Raw genomic sequence first — 19,831 nt, 5'->3', positions numbered from 1 at the left:
GTTAGGAGTTTTCTTGACAAAATAAATAAAAAATTATTAGAATTTAAATAAAATAAATAAAAAATATAATTAATTATATAATTTTATTAGGAATTAATTAAAATAATTATTAACATTTTAATAAAAATATTTGGATGCTCCTCCCTCCCCGACGCGCGCGATCTCGGCACGCGAGGTCGCGTGATCGCGCAATCTCTTGCATCGCGCCAATAAAATTTATTAGTAGTTACTGGGCTTTAGCAATTCTGGCGTCGCACGAATATCATGGCGAGGCCGCCGTGGTCGCGCGACCCCGTGGTAGCGCTCAAGGCGTCGCGCGATCCGTTCGGGCGCGGCGGCCGTTGGTTCTCACGACTAGTCCGGAGCCGCCGTTGGGGTTGTGCGATCAGGTTTGGGGTTGGGCGATAGCGGCTGTGCTAGTTCGTGTTCTTGCCGGTGCCGGTCACATGTCGGCATATCATGGTGATGTATGTATAATGTTGCCACTTTGTGATCAACAATTGCTTGGTTCAGTGGTAAGCTTGATCCAAAAGGCTTTCCAATCAAATTTGTATAACATATTGTTGGGAGATACTAATCCTGTCACTCCCACTTTGAACAGGGAGTAGTCTCACATCCAATGTGGTATAGGGAGACCTCATAGTCAAGACCACGAAAAAGTTGTCATTTCAGACTTCGTGGTGGTTGACACACATTTCAGGTGCACTAATACGTATTTGGGAGAATGCTTTGAGGTGGTCGATTAGGACATCTATTTAATTGGGATTTATTCTTAATGATTATTGCACAATAGTATTAATCTCAATTGGCATTGTCAAAGTTGGCTCATTCCCATCAATTGTTACCAGTATATCTCCACTCACTCTCACTGTCACCCATATCCATCAGAGCAGCAATACTGCTTGACTTGGGGAGCACAAGGGGTCAAAGAGCTTGGAAGAAAACTTCTTTGCCAAAGGTTAGATGGATCATCCGACATTGGTGAAAAGCAATTGCATGGTGCATGTGCTCCTACTTTCAGAACTTCTCTATTTTAAGATCTATAGGTTGAGTTGTGTCAGCAAGGGTGTTGTTGCCAGGAATTAGGTTCCTCGTAAACACGACTAGGTGGGAGGCACCATTTTAATGCAACATGAGAAAGTTTGAAGAGTTTCAAGTCTTTTAAGCAATGAAGACGAGGTTGTAGATGGGATTAGAGAGTCAATTTGAGTTGATACCAAAGGTGAGTAGGCATTCCAACTTGCATAGTGATGGAGGGACAAGCCAATAAGGTTGCTGAAAGATGACAAAACAGAGATAGGCTAGTGAGACAATTGATGGTTGGATTGAGTGATGACCAGTTGTGCAAGAGGTTCGGAGCTTGAGGAGGAAGAGTAGCAGGTGGTGGGCATTGGGACTAGGGAGCTGTTGCCTTGGATAGTTTAAGAGGGTTTGGTACAACAGGTTATAGTTAAGATGGCTTGCTAGATTAGCAAGGGAAAATTACTAAGAAATGAGGCGTGCAATCTGGATTCCACATATCAAATTTAACAACGTATAAAGACAATCCTTATCAGTTTGGACTATATTAAAGCATTAACCCAATTAATAAAGTAGCACAGGTTTAGCTAATTGAAAATTACAACACAGCCATCACAAGGTGCTAAGCTGCATGGTATCATATCATCATCAAGTTGAATTTGGTTGGCAGCACAGATCCTAATTATCATTTGCATATTATACAACTTATAGATCTCCAAGTGTTTCTGGTAATACATGACTTTGTGTTATCCTTGTCTGCTATCTCTGAAAATTTTCTCTCATCTTATAGGTGGCGAGACGGTGTTTTGTCCCAGTCTTGCTTGGACATGCCATTGATGATGACTTTATACATCCACACCATTCAGATCACATTTTTGATGCTTACAATGTAATGGTTTTCTTTTTTATTATGTTTTCTTTTTTCTCTTTCATTATTTGTTATGGTGGAGAATTCACTGGCAAGATTTCTCAATCCAAGTTTTTCTTCTTGATATCATTGAATTAACTTGTTTGATATTTGAACATTGCCAAGGTTTTTATTTTTTTATTTTTAGAGTGGACATTTTTGCAGGAACCATGAAAAACCAAACTCTTTTGCTAAGTTTAGATCAGGGATTAGAATGACAAGGAAAAGAATAGTTATTCTTAGGAAATGGAGTAGAGTAAGAATGGAATAGGAATTAACATTCCTTCATTTGGTTCATGAAATAGCAATTATGAGAATTATTGTTCCATGCTCCTTTTACAACCACATGCAAGATTAATTTTCCGACAAAATTCATTGGAACAGCTATTCATGTGAACCAAACATGAGAGCTTTTGCTTCTAAGTTACTTCAACACCGAATTGTATTTACTTTGCTTTTCTGTTTATAGGGTTAGAACGAATCACTTTTTTATAGTGAGATATCTTGATTTTCTAAGTGACTTCAACACCGAATTATATTTAGTGTTCTTTTTCTGTTTATAGGGTTAGAATGAATGAGTCTTTTATATTGAGATATCTTTATCTATTTTAAGTGTAGATCATGTCTGATGTGAGAGATTGTCCTAGCATAATTTTTTGGATGATAGGTTTATCTCCAAAATTATTTTCCATGCCCTAGGATAGTTGGGTGCACAATTTTGTTCATCTTGTGTGAGTTCTATAGTGATATGTGGCCATCACACATTTTTCGATTGCTTGTGTGATGAAGATATGCAACTAGATGAAACTCAATTTTTGAGAGTTGTGTCTTACTATACTATTATTATTTTGGGAATGATCAAACTGGTTAAAATGAAGGGGAGACTTGGCGCAACAGTAAAGTTGCTGCCGTGTGACTTAGAGGTCACAGATTCGAGTCTCGAAAACAGCCTCTTGCAAAGCAGGGTAAGGCTGCGTATAATAGACCCTTCCCCGAGGCATCACATTAGCGGGAGTTTCGTGCACTGGGCTGTCCTTTTTTTATCAAACTGGTTAAAATATTACTTGGATTCATCTAATTTGAAAATTGCAGGGAGACAAAAACATCATCAAATTTGATGGAGACCACAATTCACCACGTCCTCAATTTTACTTTGATTCTATAACTATTTTCTTCCACAATGTTCTAGCCCCTCCAAGTTCCATCTCTGATGAGCTTTACTTTCACAGAATGCATGATTTTATTGGTCCAGTAAGTATAGTCTCATTATTGTGGATTTATAAATTGCTTGTATTTGTTTGTTATATTAATGAACCCATCTATAGGCAAATTTGGATAGAATTCATGAACATCAGAATCAAAATGCAGCTGAACCAGCTCAAGGTAAGCTTCATAACTCTGATGAACCATTTGAATTTGAATTTCTTCCTGAAAGATATAGATGGCTTTATTGGGTTCTTTCATTGATGTTTTAGTGTTCATTCAATAAATTTTTTTTGATGAACTAGAATTTGCACCTAGCAGTACAGAAGATGCTATTGCTCAACTGCGTTCCAGAAGACCTATGAGTCGGACAGAAGTCAGTATAGTCTTGAAGACGTTACTTTGATGTTCTTTATGAAGCTTTGTGCCATATTCTTTCATTGAGTACATACTTCTAATTTATTCTGTCTGTAACACTGAATTTCTTGAGCTGCAGTTTTACTTTATTGGATAAAATATATAAACATCCAGAGAAAAATAGAAGTTTAAAGAGAAATAAATATTCAATATCTTGCTATACTAGTGGTTTGTTTTTCAATAGCCTATGCGGACACAAATCCAGTGTTACGTATGAAACTGAAATTTGACTTCTCTTTTCCATGCAACTAAGCTTACTAATTTCTTCTCAAGTATTGCTCTCTTCACAAGATGTAGATCTTTTAGATTTCTAATTTGTTTGTAGTTGACTGTAAATAAAATTCCGTGACTTGTGTTGCTTTCTTAAGTAAATCCATGTTAAATGCAGGGAAAGAAGGATTTGGAAGTGAATGGTACTTTTCTGATGGATTTTAATGAGTGTTTTCTTATACTAATCTCTGAGTTACATGATTTACTTTCATCATGAGACCTAGGATCCTGAATATGCAACACACTCTAAAGTTTTCCGATTCTAAATTGCATGCAGACCATTCAAGGCAGTTTTGCTTTCTCTAGTACATGCATGCAGATACAGTAGAATCTAAAAGCAAACCGTGTTTAGGATGCTTGGTGATAATGGATGGTTTTCATTGATGGTATATGCAAACACAACTGAAAAAGCAAAGAGCTGTCAATTTAGTTTCTTTTTCCATGTATATGAGATACTAATTACCATTCCATTGATTCTATTTAGAAAGCAGAGATCTTTAGTGCTATAACTTTGTTAGGTTCTCTTGTGCTTTATAGTGTATTTTCCATTTCTTGGTTGTGGAACTGCAACTAAGAACGTGTAATGATATAGAAAAAGCAACTACTTGAATATGTGTAGTTATGCTTATAAGCCTACCCTGGATAATCTTGCAGGTACCCCGTGATATTTCCTCTCAACAGAATGACAATGAAGACAAGGTATCATCTAATTTCTTGTTACTACAACCATTCTATTCTGTGCACTGAACTGATCTATCATCGACTGTGTTACATTATACAATGTTAATTTAGTAATTCTCTCTAGATTAAGACTAGCTATTACTTAAAGATTCTTTTTGTTAATGTTTTGATGATATTAAATTTCGTTCTTTGCATGTGTCTCAACCAATTATCTCATGGGTTATGTGCCTGAAGAGGTTGTGCAAATAGTAACTTTATTATTGGTTGAATGTTCAAAACTATTTTAGGGTTCTCTTTCTTCTTTTTTTCTTATAAAATCTGATCTAATATATTTTGAATTTGACTTGATTTGTTATAAATTAAAATTAGAAATGATAAAATATTCTTATTTTCAAATCTAAATGACACAACTATTCAAAACATCCAACTCTATACATTTCTTTATTTTGAAAAGAAAAAAAATATCAGTGTATTCAGCATGCTCACAGTATTCAAAAAGCTTATTTATTAACCTATTCAATAACTCTTCAATATTGAGTGGCATCACTTTGATTCCAACCTTAGATCATTTCAGGTTTCCAGTATTCTATCAACTATATCCTAGGGCAGCACAAAACAGCTACATAAAATGACAAATTTGCAGCAAGAATCTATCACCACACAGCTCATATAGAATCCAACTAATATTCTATAACAAGAATTACACAGGTTACCAAATAATTTTGAGTCAGTTATTATTGTAGGCTTTATCTTCAACTCTGCTGCCAAACTTAGCTACTGCATCAAGTCTACTATCATGCACCAAAACTCCACATCATTGCACTGTTTGATGAAGTTTCTATTGTTTCTTCACATCCAAATGTGATAAATAGATGCAACAAAGGTCTTACTATTGTCAGATTCTTTTCTGAGTGACAACTATGTATAGATCTTTCTATCTTGAAAATTGATCAGACCATGTTGCCACTTTTTTTCCATGACTAAACTATATATATGCAGCTAATACTTCAAGAAGTAAATCACTGCTTACAATGGAGACTTGACTTCACACTCTAATTCTTTTCTGCTGTCACAATTTTATAGTGATTTTCCACTACCCCATTTTTTGATGCGGGGTTCGTTTAGATTAGGATATGTATGGGCAATAAATCTACAAACAGAAGTTTGGACTATGGTTTCATTATGAGAGAGTCAAAACATAAAGTGGGTCTTTTGCATTACAAGAGTTGTGGAGGATTTTGATTCACCAACAATAGAGAATAGGGGAGAAAGTTAGACATAAGAGGTTATGTTCTATGACCCAGAGTAAAAAAGGAGTAGGTGAAACCTCCATGTCCTCCACTAAATAGGTACTGAAAAGGAAGAAATTATTAGTGCAATTATGTTCTAAGTGGTTGTGTTAGACCATGATGTTTTGATGTGTTGGGCGCAAGCAATTTGATTTGGTGAAGCCAAGTTGGTTTGACTTGATGGCTCAGAGGTAAGTTGGAGATTGGTGAAGGATGGTATCGGACATCCAAGAGTTGTCACAAGATGAGGAAGATTAAGTTGCTTTAGCTTTGATAGTAGCCTCAAGAAGTGGACTACGTAAATGATCTAGTGAAGGATGACATGCAAAACAAGTTGAGGACTTTGTGCATCCAAGAGATTGAGGATTTAGATAGGTGTACTTTTGGGTAACTTGAAGATTTGAAGAATGTGAATTAAAGAGATTGTGCAACTTGTAATCATAAATTTGTGTAACTTGGGCATGTATAGCTTGTAGAGAATCTTCAGCCTAGGAACAAGGATTTTTGGCTTGTCAGTGACAAGTTTGATCCAGAGCTTTGTGGAGGCTTATAGAGGCATAAGTAAAGTGGGGATCTCCATATAGGTTAAGTCGATTGGAGGTGCTTCTAGTCGAATGATGAGTTGAGTCAACTAAACACTCCTTGCCTGGAAATAGAATGCTCATTGTTGAGCTTGAGTTGATTGAAAAAGGTGTTTATTTGGCTCAACTAGATTTGAGTCAACTGGAGACACTTTGAGTTGTTTGGTTTCATGATAAAATCAATTGAAGTTGATTTTACTTGATTGGAGTAATCTAAAAAGTGGTCATTGGACAACTATGGGAGATCATCGATATAAGCAATGATCGTGTTTATTTTCGACATTCATTCACAAATGTTTAACTATTGTTGTTGCATTGAGTCGAGATAGACATGCCCAAGAACTACTAAAAGGCCTCTTCTACAAGCTTTGCTAATTTTCTTTTTTAACATTCGTTGCATGCTTTTTAGAGAAGATAATACTACTGTGCGATGTTTCTTCAATTTTGAAGGAGATTTTTATTAGAGGGAATTATGAGCTTAATGCACCTTAGGCCATGGAGTAGGAATAGAGTTCTGTTCTATGTAAATCATTCCTTCTTGGCATTATTTTTTGTGTGTTCTTATTGTTGTTTTTGCTGCATTGAATCAGTTTATTTGGCCATAGAGAACACACAAGAAACGAAAAAATTATAATTTGCTAGTCAAGGTACTATTCATCCCTTGAGCTCTCCAGTCAAGATCATTGATCCTCAACAGAAATCCCAAGATTCCTACTTTATGAAGTGGATACACAATTGTAATTGGAAAAAATCCATTAATAAAGAATAAACTAAAACACTAACATTATATGCTATCATGGTTTGAAATATTGTACCTTGCCCAGTGGCATGGTTGAAATATATATTTTTGTAAATTATTAAAACTTGATATTTATCAACATAGGCAATCCCTTTTATGCTGCGTATGTCAATCATGTTGATGAGTATAGTGTTATGCCGACACTTTGATACACATTGCCATGAGTTGAGATGGATTCAAGTATATATATATATATATATATATATATATATATATATATATATATATATTTGTGTATCTTATTTCTCCAATATTTTAATTCAATTGATCATCTAATTCATATAGTTGTTTTGTTTTATAATAAACTAGATAAGATAGAAAAAGGAGTTATACAAGTAAAATTTATAAGCATTCATTTTGACATGTATTTTAGTAAAAATGAGTAAAATCATTTTTTTATCCAATTACTAATCAATATATTCTTAATAAAAGTGGACAAATTAAGTGAATTGGGATGAAATGATTAAAACCCATATGAATTTAGTGAATGCTGAAATCTAGTTGGTATGGTATCACATGAAAAAATTTAATCAATTGGCTATTTAATTATTGTAGTTTTGTATTTATAAGGAAATAAACTAAGTAAAAAGATATTAAATTTAATAAACTTATGTAAATTCATCTTCAAATTTGTGTCGAATGCTTTCCCAATACAGTGTTAAGATCATACCACTTGGTTAGGAGATCAAAATGGAATGATTCTTTACACCTTACCCCTAGATATGTACCTATCTTTCTTCTTCTTCTTCTATTTTACATTGTTCTTTTTCATTTTGTCCCCTTCACCTCAAATTTGCCTATCGCATTGTGCATCAGCTCACTAGCATAGTATCAAAACTATCTTGTTCCTATCTATCACTGAAAACAATGTGATTTTAAACCTAGTATGCTACTATGGTAAATCAAGACAGTATATATGGATAACAAGTAACTAAAAGAAATTTAACCATCACCTAATCTTAAGGTCCTATCTTTTTTTGATTGTTCAGCATACGTGGAAGAATATGATTTGGTTGACTGACATCAAACAAGTTTTTGTGGTCAAAGATGATTGGTTGGCGTGACTAAAAAGATTGTCAGATCATTTCTAGAAATAGTCTGTTTCTGCTACATACTTTTGCGGACTAACCCTATACCTGATAAATTGGAAACAATAAATTCTTGGTTGTGACTATGCAACTAGTTTGAAGAGTTGCTGAACTCGGTATGCTTTAGAATGCTACATTTTCCCACCAGATAGTATGAATTTTTGGTGTGATCACTCCATTCTATTTTTGAGCATAGTATCTTTGAGCCAAATGTTTACATATTGGAGCCTGAAAGAGTTGAGGCTTGTCCCTGTTGCCCCCATATGCATAATTCATGATCTGCTATGCATCCTTAAGAGAGTAAGAAACTTAATAGTTGTAAACAACAGATTAGGTGGTTTTAGCAGAAATAAAAGGGACTATGTCTACCTTGAGGGGTCCCTCAAGGTAGCTATTTCAAACTGTGTCTACCTAGACGGTGCAAGTGGCCTATCTAAGCAGCCCATGTGGTTCAAAGAGCCAATCCACATAGGTTCATTAAAAAATAGTTTATTTATCTAATTAGTTCACTTGAATTAAATCCTAATTACACATCCCCACTACATCTCTCCTTCATTGTATTATATGTTTATCTTATTGCATTGTGTGGTTTCTTCGTTAGTTTTGATGTTGTTACGTGGTTACTATTAACTAACCCTTGTGTACTTGTGCTTCGAAACTTGTTTGATTGATTAATTCAGTTTGTTCATGATAGTATATATGATATATCTGATGTTTTGTACAACTAAGAAATTATTGTAGACGTGTTAAAAGTCTATGACATATATTGTAGGCATTATAGCCATAACGCACTTCAAGTTTATGCTCTCAATATATTTACAACACAGGTACAATAAAAAAGAAAATTTAATTCAATAGAGTACTTGTTGATATATGTCAATTTTATTTTAATATTATTTTAATGTTAACTGGCTGGGCATCTCACCTCATCCAGGCAGCCACCTATTGCCTAGGTGATATGCATTTGGTCAATCGCCTCCTGCTTGACACCTATTTTCAAAAGGTTGGAAAATTCCCTCCATGGGTAGTTTAGCCCATTCTGCTGCTCTACAAAATAAATTACTCACCCACTTTACTCCCAAATGGGTTCGTTATTGGTTACCGAGTACAAACATTATACTGAACTGATTACCTAATGAATAATCTCACAATTGAATGCTTTTATTGTCACAATGGGGGGTGATAGAACATCTTGATGTCTAAATTGTGCCCTTGCCGTTGAGCAAGATTTAACCATTTGAGAAACATAAATTGATGATGTTGATCAGTCCTTTTGTTGAATGTGAGGAATCATCTGAGTTACATGACAGTGATATTGTTCATCAAAATGTTGTGGACTTCAATGTGGTCTTATATATTTTGTTTCTCTATTGCACTAGATGGTACATTAAACTGCACTCATACTTTCTCCACCTCAAATCTTAACTTCTAGCTTTTGATAGAATGAAATCCTCAAAACTCTGTCCCCATCCATACAAAATTGCATGCATAGAAGTGAAGTTTCCACCTCTCCCCTCTCCCTACTACCCTTGCATCTGCATCACTATTTAGCAGTTACTCTTCCTATATTCTGTTTAACATTAGGTAATGAGTTAAACTATTTTGTTCTCTCTCTATTTACCGGTCATTCAATTTCAACATTTGATAGGGGTCCTAACAAATGTATCCTAACATTTGAATTGACTAATAATATACCCATCCTATACTTACTGAGCAATTTATTCACTGACCTCACAATTTTAACACATTTAGCATAAGGACAGCCCAGTGCACGAAACTCTCGCCAATGTGGAGTCTCAGGTAAGGATTTATTGTATGTAGCCTTACCTTATATTGCAATAGATTGTTTCTGCAATTCAAACCCGTGACCTTTAGGTCACATGGCTACAACAGAAAAAAGAGAAACCATTATGATGTAAAAAGATGAAGCTTAGATGAAGTGAAAACAAGAAACAAATATCTAAATACCGATATTTGGCATTCAAGTTATAACAGTATTCTTGTCCTAGTTTAGTACTTACTAATTAGTTGGCCCATTGCTAATCTGGACATGGCAGTGAATTGCCTATTCATTTGAGCTCCTTAAAACATTGATGGACTTCTACATTTACATCGGCCATTTACACATAAATATAAATTTACATGGTTTGGTGTTTTGGACTTTTCTCTTCCTCAAAAAAAAGACACGCCCAAAAAGAATTGGGTGTTTTATAATGATGTATTTACTATCTACAAAATATCTCATCTTGCATTTTCTGATTAAACACACCACCATGTCCTTGCAATATGAAATTGATCAACTGCACTTTCCTTTACCAATGGCTATGTATATGGTTCCAAGACAACAAAGGGCAACAGCCAAAGTCTTCATTGGTCACCCAAATTAGTGAAAAACTATTAGAAACCACCTCAATGCTGTATAAACATTTGCATTATGTGTCCTCATAGTCAACCCTGAATCCAAGATAAAAGCTGAAGTCCTACGCTAGAAGCCAATTCCACATTTTAATCTTTACATCTCTGATAATTTCTGTAAAGCTTTAACTGTCGTTCCTCCTTTACTTTGAAATGCACAAGCAGATAGAGGAAAGTTTTGTTCTTGAGTCTAATGTAATGTTGATTCACAACTCCGTGAACATAAAAGCCATTTGTTATTTGGAGGACAAAATACAAAAACTACAATAATAATTCAATTAATTTGATAATTTAAATACAAGATCTTATCATTAATGGTTATGCTTTCTCCTATTGGTAGAAACATCAGAGAACATTCAAAGCTAATTACTAATTAAGGTTATGTTTCTTGAAGGGATGGTAATAAGGAGAAAAACAAACAAGTGGGATCAAATTTGTGGGAAAGGTCATGGCAACTAGGGATTGAAATTTCGAGCCGTATCGCGCAATACGGGTGAAATTTTTTGTTCCGCCAACGGACCGGCACCGGCACATCGGTTCCGGCTGGGAGACGCCTCCGGAGGCGTCGCCCAGGCGCCGCTCGGACCCGGCGGCGCCCGGGCCCGGAGGCACCGCCCGGGCCCGGCGATGCCACCAGAGGCGCCGCGCGGGCCGTGCCCGACCGAGGGCGAAGCGCGACATTGCGATTTTTTTTTGGATTTTTTTTAACTTAGGGTTTAATTAAGGTTTTAATAATCAATTCCTTACTATAGTTGGGATAATTTAAATAAGCTTTATTAAAATCTATAAAATTATCTTATTATTTTTAAAAAATATTTTATTTTTTATTTTTAAATATTTAGATTAAATTTTTATTTTAGTTAATATATTTTATATTTTAAAAATACCTAGCGAAATTATACCGGTACGGTACCCCGCATACGGTACCGAAACTGTATCGTTCCGGTATCGTGGGACCAAAACCTCGGCACGGCTCGATATTTTAAACTTTGATGGCAACAACAAAGGTAGACAAAATGGTCGTGTTGTGATGATACTATGATCAACTTTATGGGAAAGAAAATGTATTCCTCTCTCTTATTTTCCCTATCATAACTTTCCTTCTGATAAAATGCCCATATTGTTTCTCAGCTTCCTTTTTCTTTCTCGCCTTTCTCCCTCCATGAGGAAAGTACAGCCTCTTTAACACATCTAGCATATTAAACTTAATTCACACAAAAATATAAGTCAACTCAGCCACTTTAATGCAAATTATTTTTTTTTAAGAAAAAACATGTTTTGAATCAACTATACTTTTGAATTTGAATAATTTAAACTCAATAAAGGTTTGAATTAGGTAAACTTCGTCTGCCTCAACTTTCTGGTTGCATACTTTGCACATATTGCAATTTCTCACCTGCAAGCATATATTGCATATGCACATATTTGCTATGTGAACTAAATTTTGTCTGACATATTGCAGGAACATGGACTCACAAGCAATGTTGGCCCATCATCTAACTTACCGCATGATAATATGCCCAATGGTGACTCGTATGGTTGGCTTACCCCAACTTCACAAGGAACTGAATATCTGGAGTATTCATTTGATAGCTTTTCAGATATGCCTTGCAGCATTGAAGATGAAGAAAGGGTATATCTCAGATAGCTTCTTCTTTACTCATTCTTTCATAATTTTGCATCTCTAGTTGGTAATAGTGACCAAAATGCAGCCTGACAATGTCACGTGCTTTGTTTATCTGTAATAGTGGCTAAAAAGTGGTGCAACAATGTCTTGTTTCTTTGTCTACATGTGGCCTTTTACTCTTATAATTTCCATGGGTTGAGTTGAGGATTCTCACAAAAAGAGAGAAATTCTAGTTATATTGATCCACTAAATTAGTGTATCAGATTCTGGAAGTTACAAAATGTGGTACCAAGAGCGTATGAAATTGCTGCCTTCTACCTGGTGCATTAATCTTTCAATTATACTAATTTCTAGAAATTTCTTCCTTCTACTTAGTGCACTAATCTCGCAACTATAACTAATTTCTACAACCTGTTAGGTACCTGTTCTTTTTATTTTGGTTACTTTTGCCTCATTCTCTGTCCCAACGAGAAACAATAATTTGGAAAGTGGGAACGAGCAAAAATTTTCCTTGTTTCTTTTGGTGAGAGTGGTGGGAATCATTACATGACAACGCAATGTTCCAATTATTTAGGTTGCATTTCTCCGCCAAAGTAATCATTTTGTTTTTTATTTGCTTCTGACACAGATGATCATGGAGGCAATGATAGAATCACTCAAGGACATGGAGATGAGGCACCAACAAGATAATCACTTAAGTGCTGATACTGGGACATCAAAATCAGCATGTGACACAGAATCCTCCACAATTGAGCTTAATGGGGCAGATGACAGCACTGGAAAATCCATCTCGTCAAGCACCAGTTGCTCAACCATGAATCCTCAACTAAATCAAGAGTCTCAAGAAATCGAAGCATCTTTAAAAAAGTCAGCCAGTTTAGAATTTAGCACTGACAGTAGTGAAGTTAGCCAAACCAACTCAGTGCAGGACCCTAATGCAGATGGTACACGAGCCACACTGGTTGTTCAGAAGAGCTCGACAAGCCACATCATGGAGGGATTAACACGGAGATGGAGTCTTAACTTCTTTAAGGGAAACCAATAAGACTTGAAGGTGATGCTATCTCTGATATATGGTAGGTGTAACATACAAAGTAAATATGCACTTTAGCAGAAGTGCTCTGTTTTCTTCTCTTCACACATTGGTTCATTTGTTGTAGAGATAAAAGGCAAGTAAACATAAACTATTTGAGAAATGGTATATGGTTGTGTTTTGTGAATATGCATGCCCACAGGGCTGGCAGTCTATGATGTAACATTTTGCTCCATTTGTAACTTAAAGTAAATATGCACTTTAGTTTTGTTTGTACTTGCAGAAGTGCTCTGTTTTTTTTGAGCTTCTCTTCACACATTGGTTCATTTGTTGTAGAGATAAAAGGCAAGTAAACATAAACTATTTGGAGAAATGGTAATCGATGGTTGTGTTTTGTGAATATGCATGCCCACAGGGCTGGCAGTCTAGTGATTGTAAAATAGATTTACACCTTTTGCTCCATTTGTAACTTAAAGTCCATGATATCAACACGGTATTGGTCTGTGGACACTATAGTATTGTTTTGTTTGTACTTGCAGTGTCTTTGGATGTTCATGCAGTGTCTTAAACTTTTTGAGCATGGTCTTTGACCAAGTGTTTGATATTTGGAAGATCAAATTATTTGGGAAATTATTGGTACAATTACATCCAAGTTATCAATATCCATTAAGAAGTTTTGATGTTTGACAAAAAGTTTATTTTTAAATTAGGATAATATGATTTGTCAAGTATGTCAAGATTGGTTGGATTATGGAGAATTAGAGAAGCCTAAGTGTTGGTTATAGTTCAAGTCCAAAGTAATGTTTATGGGATACTTGAGAAGTGATAGTTTTAAGTAGATAAAGGTTGATTAGATGTAAGTTAAAGTTGATTAGATGTTTAATAAGAAAAAGTCTTGATAGGTAAATTTTTTTAATTTTAGTTAGCACTCGGCTAATCTTGGGGTGATCAGTTTGGTCTTATAAAAATTTTTCATCGACTATTAGAGTAAATCGGAAAGTGAAGATGGTAGGTCAATGTAACAAGCAACGTTCTCTTGTTTGCTATCCATTTAAGGAAAAATTCTCATAAATTTGTTATAGTTGAGTTTCGAATTCTAGATGTTTGATTTGTTGTTCGTGGGCTTAATAATCTCATTATTGCCTCAGGGGCTTTGATAGGTAAATATTGATTAGATAGTAGATAGATGTGCAAAATTTGGAGTCAAGGCCTCTAGGTAAAGGTATTCTTGAAGCTTAAGCCTCTTGGCAATATGATGAAGCTCTTGAAGCAAGACCTCTTCACAAGGGAAGTACATGAGATGAGGCGATGATTGACAAGATAAGGAAGTAAGATGAGAGACTACAAGTGATCGAATGAGTCTACAAGTGATTCAAGTAGACAACTTAAACCTGACCAAATGCTTGATAAGTAAAAGTTTTGGTAGATCAAGATTGTTCAAATATCAAAAAGATAAGCAAGACTAGGAGGCAAGGCCTCTAGCAAAGGAATTGCCAAGGCAAGACCTCTTGGTAATACAATGAAGTCTCGAAGGTGAGGTTGCAGTTAGTAAGACAAAAAAAAGTTCCAAAGATAAGATGCTATAAGTAATTTGGTTTTTAGATTTTTGATAAACTTTAACTTAGATGATGACTCAACCATACATTGGTTGTAATTGATGATCCAAGTGATTGGAGTTGGATTTAATCGACTAATGAGTTAGTTGACTTAGGTTTGTTGGGACTGGATGGCTAGCTAAGAGGGGGTGAATACAAACATTTCTGAGTTTAAAGTTCACAAATACTTGTTGAAATGTTAGATAAGCTAGTTTATACAAAACTCAATGCAAATAAATGAAAAAACAAGCAAGCCAATAACACAATGATATAACATAGTTCAACAGCCTTAGCTCCTATTCCACCACTTGTTGATCATCCTCAAATAACCACTATTCTTTCTCCTTGAAACTCTTTTGGAGGTGAGATAACCTCTTACGAAGTACTTGGGAGTTTTATAATAGAGTACAATAGGAAGCTAAAGAAAAGATTACAAGGAGCTTAGGAATTACTTATAATGTTTCTAGGATATGTTAGCCTTCAATTCTCCATCACCTCCTCCTTTATAGCTTTCTTTAGCTTGGTTACCATTACAACTTGATGCCTAACCATCAATTGAAATTCTTTATTAGTCAGCTGTTCCACTATCGTCGTCATAGATTGGATTGTTGTCGCTTTATCAATGGTGCCCTCCATGCTGACACTATAGCAGTAATTGATTGGAATTTGCCATTAGTTGACTCACAAGTCGACTCATCCATGAATAGAACCATTTAGTTCATTGGTTAATCACATCTAGTCAATTGCATCAGTCCAGTTAATTGATAACCAATATCAATTGATTGGAGTTAATTGATAACCAATATCAATTGATTGGAATTACCATAAATCAATCATAACTCTAAAATCTCCTCATTTAGGATTTGGGATTTTAATAGTCAATTGATCCGGTCCATTAGTAGACTAGGCTAGGTAACCATGAACAGAAACCACTTCCGCTCGACTACTGAATCCATGACTCATCCATCAATGGATTGGTGTTCAATACTGTTGGTGCAGTCATTTGGTACACTAATTCTAACCATTTCTAAGGTTAGGTCTGCTCTAATCTTGCCTAGGTAAATTCTCTCAACACTCAACTCTCACAAAATTTTACCTTCAACTTGAAGTTGTTGGTGCAAGGAGTACCATAATCGAACTTGAATTTTGATATTGATAAAAGTTTAAAGTTAAGGTATCATGTGAGCTAATAAGGTGGATTTAACAGAAAAGCCCTAGTAGGTTAGGTGGACCAAATATTAGGCAATGAAAACTTGGCAGATCAAGAGAATGGACACCAAACATAAAGTCCATATGGGTCAGCTGGACCTAACATCTAATAGGACGGACTCGATGGATCAGTGAGTTCCAGACATCGAGTAAAAGGAAGCTCTAATGGGTCAAGAGATCGAACGTCAAATAGACGAAGCCCAAACAGGTCGAGACCAAGTGTTTGGTAGAAGGTGAGTTAAGATAAGATTTTGGAGTGGAGAGGTCCTTTTGAAAGAATGACAAGTAAGGATGAGTCCTTGTTTTAGAGATGAACTTAGGCGATCTAACTAAGGGCCCTACTCGAATTCCGAAGTAGACATCGGATAGCTTGTTAACTGTCTTAATTTATTTTTCATATATTATTTTCTATGCTAACTTTGTGTTGTAGGGTTTGGGTGACTAAACAGGAGTTATTGATTGACCAAACGGTCCAGAAGATCGAATAGTGAGGTTTAGTCGATCAGATGTTGAGGTAGCATAGGCTGATTACATGACAATTGAGGTTTCCATAGTGTTGATGTGGTGATGATGTGTGTGTTTCATGCATAATTTTTTATATTTTTTTATATGTATTTTATTTCATCACATGAGCATATTCTGCATAGTTTCATATCTTTTATCGATTTTATCCTTGTAGTCCAGAGATATGCTCTTTATATATTTTTGTTGACAGGGCGTGAATTCAAAGCTAAAACGGAGACAAGAAGCCTTAGAATGTGATTTTTTAGCATGAAGCATAGTCTAGTGTTGTCCCCTGACACGACCTTGCTTCATTCAAAGAGATTGGCATGAAGACGAAGCAACAATTGGGCTTTCCAAGGGAAACACGGGTTGGTCGTGCTTTTTGGCACCATCGTATTTCCCTTTGCTGCTCGTATCGCTGACCACCAGTAGCTCACACGACCCGATCATGTTTTTCCACACAGTCGTGGCGCGTGTGGCAGCTCCTATTTTTATGAAAATTTGGTATTTTAAAAAAAGTGTCCCCAACTTTTTTAGAAAGTTTGCTAGTAATTGATATCTTTGGAGGCTATAAAAGTATTGGAGGCATCAAAGGATCAAGGGGTTCTCCCCTTCCCTAAGAGGTGTTTCCTTTGACAAGGAATCCTAGGAAGGAGCCGTCGAGATTCCATCCACCAAGGAGCTTGGAGATCAATTCGAAGACAATTACATACACCACAACTAAGTCTTCTCTCTTTTTCTAGATTTGAGTTATAGAATGTCTTCTTTCATGTCTTCGTATTGTAACTCCATCTCTATGGAGTAGTATCTTAATTCTAAGATGAAGGAGTAACCTGATGAATTATTGACATCTACTTTATATTTATTCATCTCTTTTTTATCGCATGACATATTTGATTTATGATCCAACTTTAGTATGCATACATGGCTATGACACTCACATGCATTTTTATATCCCATGAGATGCTAAGAAGGATCGAAAAGTGGACCCAATTCTCTAACCCATAAAGCTTGAGTCTTGAGGGGTTGTTCATGAAAGTAGTTTAAAATTTCACGAGGGCACCATTGGCTATTATAGAAATTAATGGGTTTACCTCAATTCAATATCACAAAGTAGAAGATAACACTTAGAGGACCGTGGAGCATCATGACAGAAGCCTCCCTGAGAAAACGGTCATTTTAGTAATGTTACCTTGAAAGTAGGCACCATGTTTGGGTAGACACATCGATATTATTCCAAAAGTCTATATCGGATATCTCATGATAGACCACCTTCATAATTACCAAACATAGAGGTAAAAAAGTGAATAACAATTAGGGTATCAATAATCATCGTGGCAAAAGTGAAGTCCTAGAATTGCTTCCTCAAACTAGTTTTTCCAATAAACTCTTATTCCTTAATTTGATTTCTTTCTCGCTCGATTTTCTCATCTCGATTGATTTAGATAATATATTTTACAATTTAGATTAGTACTCAATTTACAGTCGTCGTGGATGATATTTTATTATTTGATGACAACCGTGCATTTATCGATTTCACACATCAAATTTTTGACGTCATTACTGAGGACTATTCAAATCGATATTAGTCCTATTACGATTTGATTAATCTAGATTTTTTAAATTTTATTTTCTCTTTCTTTCTAAAAAAAAGATTTTATCTTTATTTTCTTTTTCTTTCCTTTTTTTTCATTTTGACAACTAATCTTTCTTTTTTTTTCTTTATTTCCTTTTCTTCTTGCTATTTTCCTTTTCCTTTTATTTTTTATTTTTTTCTTTCCTTTTTTTTGTTTTGTAGCTAATCTTTTCATTTTCTTTATTTTCTTTTACTTCTTGTTGTTATTTTTCCTTTTCCTTTTCCTTTTCCTATTATTTTCTTCTTCTTTTATTTTATTTTTTTTTACCTTTTACTACTATCTTTGATTCTTTTTCCTTTTTCAAGTGAACAAATCTCTGGTGTGCAAAGATGGACAATCTAACTCAAAAGTTTTATGAATCTAATATTGTGAACTTTGCTAATGGTTATTGTAAGTTCTGTGGTGTAACATGTCATACATACGATTATTGTCCAATACTTCTTACACCTTCGCGATTGGAACAAGTGAATAACATCTTCTAGCTACAGAACAATCACGAGGAAAACAACTATGGGTCATCATTGGGATTCCAATACGCACCAAAATCTAACTTGGAAACTCTTCTAGAAAACTTGATCTCAACTCAAACTAAACAGAACGAAGAGCTCTCCCAATTCTCTACTAATATTTTTGTGTGATTTGTGGTGTGATAGGTCATGCAGTCAATAATTGTCCAATAAAATTTACACCTTTGTATGGAATACAAGCGGTACAATGGGATGTCATCCTTAACTACAAATAGTGATCACAGGATGATCCATATTTGTACACTCATAACCCTAGATTCCATCATGCACCAAAGTCTAACTTAGAAATTTTGATGGAAAATTTCAATAAGCAAAATAAGTAGTGTAGACAGCAACTCGTGAAGATTAGACAACAAATGGGAGACACAGTCAAATGGATTGCAGGTGAGAAAGATGACTATGTTGAGAATGACTGCTTAGTTGCTTGAAAGTTCTACCTCGTGACTCCTTTTATAGGCTTCTTTCAGATGTTGATGTGGTATCTTCCAGTTGACTAGACCATCCTCGATCACCTAAAAGTTTGCTGGTATGATTGCAACACATCCAATAATAAATGAAATATGTGATCATAGTCGATCAGATTCCCCGGTCACCTAAGAGACAGGTCAACTTCATTTTTTGACCTAACTTTCTTGTATCGCACCATTCTATTTATACTGGTCGCCTAGAAGCATCTACGGTCGCTTGGATGCTGAGGTCACCTACTTCTTGATCCGGTCTCCAACGGTCGAAAGTTTTCTCTAGCTAGTTACTTGGGCTCTCTCCCAGTCGCCTAGAACCGTTAAACCTTGCTTCTCTACATTGGTTACACGTAATTAGTATGATATTAATTTTAACTTTTCTTGCGCATATCTTAGCTAGATGTTGAACTCCCAGCTGACTCATCTAATGTGATTTGATAAGTCACAACTCTCAGCTGTCTTCACTTGGATTTGTCTGTCAAGCTACAGCTCTCAGCTGCTTCCACTTGGAATTTGTCTGCCAAGTCACAACTCCCAATTGCCTCCACTTGAACTTTGTTCTATCTTG

At 35.5% G+C, this 19,831-nt stretch overlaps 1 protein-coding gene across 1 annotated transcript in view; it reads left to right on the top strand.

Moving 5' to 3' along the window:
• Positions 1-13,352, top strand: part of LOC141840607 (uncharacterized) — a 58,362-nt gene extending 45,010 nt beyond the window's left edge. The window contains exons 8-14 of the mRNA XM_074728649.1: positions 1,811-1,909; positions 3,020-3,178; positions 3,253-3,310; positions 3,436-3,506; positions 4,472-4,516; positions 12,133-12,303; positions 12,926-13,352. Coding sequence (XP_074584750.1) covers positions 1,811-1,909; positions 3,020-3,178; positions 3,253-3,310; positions 3,436-3,506; positions 4,472-4,516; positions 12,133-12,303; positions 12,926-13,342 — 1,020 coding nt within the window. The 3' untranslated portion in view covers positions 13,343-13,352. The remainder of the gene's footprint in view (positions 1-1,810; positions 1,910-3,019; positions 3,179-3,252; positions 3,311-3,435; positions 3,507-4,471; positions 4,517-12,132; positions 12,304-12,925) is intronic.
• Positions 13,353-19,831: the final 6,479 nt, after the last annotated feature.

The sequence above is a fragment of the Curcuma longa genome, chromosome 1 (assembly GCF_044706935.1).
Source record: "Curcuma longa cultivar G26 ecotype Majalengka, Jawa Barat chromosome 1, ITB_CL_G26_1.1, whole genome shotgun sequence".
In the NCBI taxonomy this organism is placed as follows: Eukaryota; Viridiplantae; Streptophyta; class Magnoliopsida; order Zingiberales; family Zingiberaceae; genus Curcuma; species Curcuma longa.
Note: the sequence above shows the minus strand (reverse complement) of the source record. Positions and strands in the feature narration are given on the sequence as shown.